The 2,668-nt window shown below is 43.7% G+C and overlaps 1 protein-coding gene across 1 annotated transcript; it reads right to left on the reverse strand.

Moving 5' to 3' along the window:
* Positions 1-1,175: 1,175 nt before the first annotated feature.
* Positions 1,176-2,502, reverse strand: LOC102436250 (DNA-directed RNA polymerases I and III subunit RPAC2). The gene has a single exon (XM_023749083.1). The coding sequence runs from the start codon at positions 1,740-1,742 to the stop codon at positions 1,407-1,409; it is 336 nt and encodes a 111-aa protein (XP_023604851.1). The 5' UTR covers positions 1,743-2,502; the 3' UTR covers positions 1,176-1,406.
* Positions 2,503-2,668: the final 166 nt, after the last annotated feature.

Here is a 2,668-nt window from a genome sequence, read left to right on the forward strand (position 1 = left end):
ATGCTAGCTAGGTGATCAATAAAAACAAAATATATTTATCTAAAGAAGTTGCATATAGAAAATGCAGATTCTGTGGCAGGTCAGTAGAAGAGGTCTGATATGAGTGAATAAAAGGCTACATATACATGGATTCATCTGGTATTTACTAATGGTCCACTACCTATTAGGCATCGTGCTACAAGTTGGTATAATGGTACACAACATAAGCACTAACAAACACATAGTAAATCCAAGACCAGGAAACAGAGTATAATGAAAGCACAGGCAAGTACCCAAACTAGGATGGGAAGTCTTACATCTAAGTTCTTACCTACACTACAGTATGGCAGAAGTAAGAATCCTCCAGGAAGAGGGAACAATGCATAGAGTACTGGGGTGTGGGGTGCTCAGGTTCAAAGGTTGACAGACATTTAGGGTAAATTATGAATCAAGTTGGTGTAGGATAGATATGAATCAAGTTTGAGGAGATAAATAGGACAGCTCTTAGATGTGATTCACTGATATCTTATTTAAAAAAACCATTTTGGCCACATGGAATTTTCTTTCTTCCTGTCCTTACTTTCTTTCAAATACTGCTTCTTTTATGTAACCATGGGCTATCCTTAAGATACCTAAGGACTGAAAAAGTTATCTGGTCATCCCAGTAATCTCCCTCTCTAATAGAATTAAACTCTCTTGACCTACTTAGGTCAAAATAAAGCAGTAAACTGGTATCTATCCTATAAATATAATGATGGAGCTTGATACTACCTAAAATTCAATTCTATGTGAAACCAGAAGTCTCAGTTTTTTCAAATTATTCCCCACCCTTACCCAATCTACCAATCACAGCAAAGGAAGAATTTTCTTATGAATTACTAAAATTACAAAAATACATGAAACAAGAAGCCAAGTTCTCCCCACCTACTTCCATCTTTCTTTCCTGCTTTCCCCCTCCCAGACCCCCCCCCCCCAAAAAAAATTAGAGTCTATCTGGGGTCATGCTTTACTGCACATCTCCCTCTCCCCCAATCACAGCCATGAATGCTTATTTCTTTTAATTCCCTTTAAAATAAAGTCCTTGTTTAGGCCCCTGCTTTTCTCATAGTTTCCTCACTTTCCATGTTGGCTCAATTAATAAACAAAAACCCCCAAAATAGTCAACCTTGAGGACCAAGGAACAGAAACCACTCAAATTAGTTTAAAGAGGGAATTTATTAGAATACAAAGGTTCTTGCAGGGATTCCCACAGCTGTAATGAGTTAATAGCTAGAATCACACCTTTCTGAAGAGCAGATCATGTTGTAATCATAAACTTCTATTTCTGGGTTTTGCAAGATCACGAAGAAAATATCCCAGAGGATGTTCCTCCCTCTATAGTGCACAGGGACTAGAATGTGGATTCATTTCTGCTTGCTTTTTGGTCCTTATATTCCTTTATGCTGGCCCTCAAACTTGTCAAGCACATGTTGGCAGACATTCATGAGCTCATTCAGGCCTCTCTGAAATGGCTCAACAGCTGGAAGAGCACCCCGAGTCTGAATTCGTAAATTAATTTTACTCTCTGAAGGATGGGTTGTAGTGTAACCACAAAATTCCACTTCCGGGTTCTTCATGATCATGTAACGAAGAGAATTTCCTAGGGTATGGTCCTCCTCGTGCAAAACAAATGTCACACAGTGTCTATCTGTTCCAGCTGCCTGGACCATTTCCAGAGCTGTCTTCCTCTCGCCTTCAGCCATTGAGGTCTTCAATCCAGACATTTTTCTACATACATATTTTTTATAAAAATGAGATCATACTGAATATGGTTTTGTAACTAGCTTTTTTTTTTCATTTACTATATCACAATTGCAACACATTAATACTCGATGCACTCCAACTACATAAAACTATTAACATTAGCCCTTAATTTTCCTGCCTCCACATATTCTATCAATAAATACCTAATTTATTGCCTCCAGTTTCTCCCTACTCCATTCGACCATCTACACGGCCACAGGGGAGTTTTCTTAAAACACAAACTTAAATGTTTGCTAAAATGTTCTTTTGCTAGAATCACAAGAAAGGATAGGTTTAGAATAGGGTAGCCTTTTCTAGAGCACGAAAAGGGAGTTGAAAGGCGTAGAGAAACACAGATTATTTTAAGATTAGAGGCTACAGATGATGACCGTGCAGGCCCAACTATGGCTTCCATTTGGAGGAGGGTAAGGAAACTAGCTCGGGAAGTCTGAGAAGAGTCCATCAGGCAGGAGGGAGAAAGAGAACTCGGAGCAGAGGAGGGAGCTGGGCCACAGCACCGGGACGGAGGCCCGGCGTGTGGTTTCACACGTTGGCCGATTGACTCCGGCTGTTCTAACCGGGGACGGGCAGTCTGGGGATTCCTCACAACTTGCCTCCCTCCTTGGTCTCTAGTGTTATGAGCGTTTCTACTCAAACACATGCCTGACTCCTCTCCTCTTTCCCCAATCGGAGCCCTCTCTCCCGCCCAGGCGCCCATTCCTCCCTCTCTCTCCCCCGGCCTTCCCAGTCGGGCCTGGACGCAGAGGCCGAGGCCCCGGCCGGCCGCGGGCCCCTCCTGGGCCGCTGGCTCCGGGGCCGGGAGCGGCCCGCTCCTCCCGCCCCCTCCGCCCGCCCGCCCGCCTCCCCGGCCGTTCCCTCGCCAGCTCTTGGTCCTCTTCCATCGCGG

This window comes from Myotis lucifugus, unplaced genomic scaffold (genome assembly GCF_000147115.1).
Source record: "Myotis lucifugus unplaced genomic scaffold, Myoluc2.0 scaffold_2713, whole genome shotgun sequence".
Classification (NCBI taxonomy): Eukaryota; Metazoa; Chordata; class Mammalia; order Chiroptera; family Vespertilionidae; genus Myotis; species Myotis lucifugus.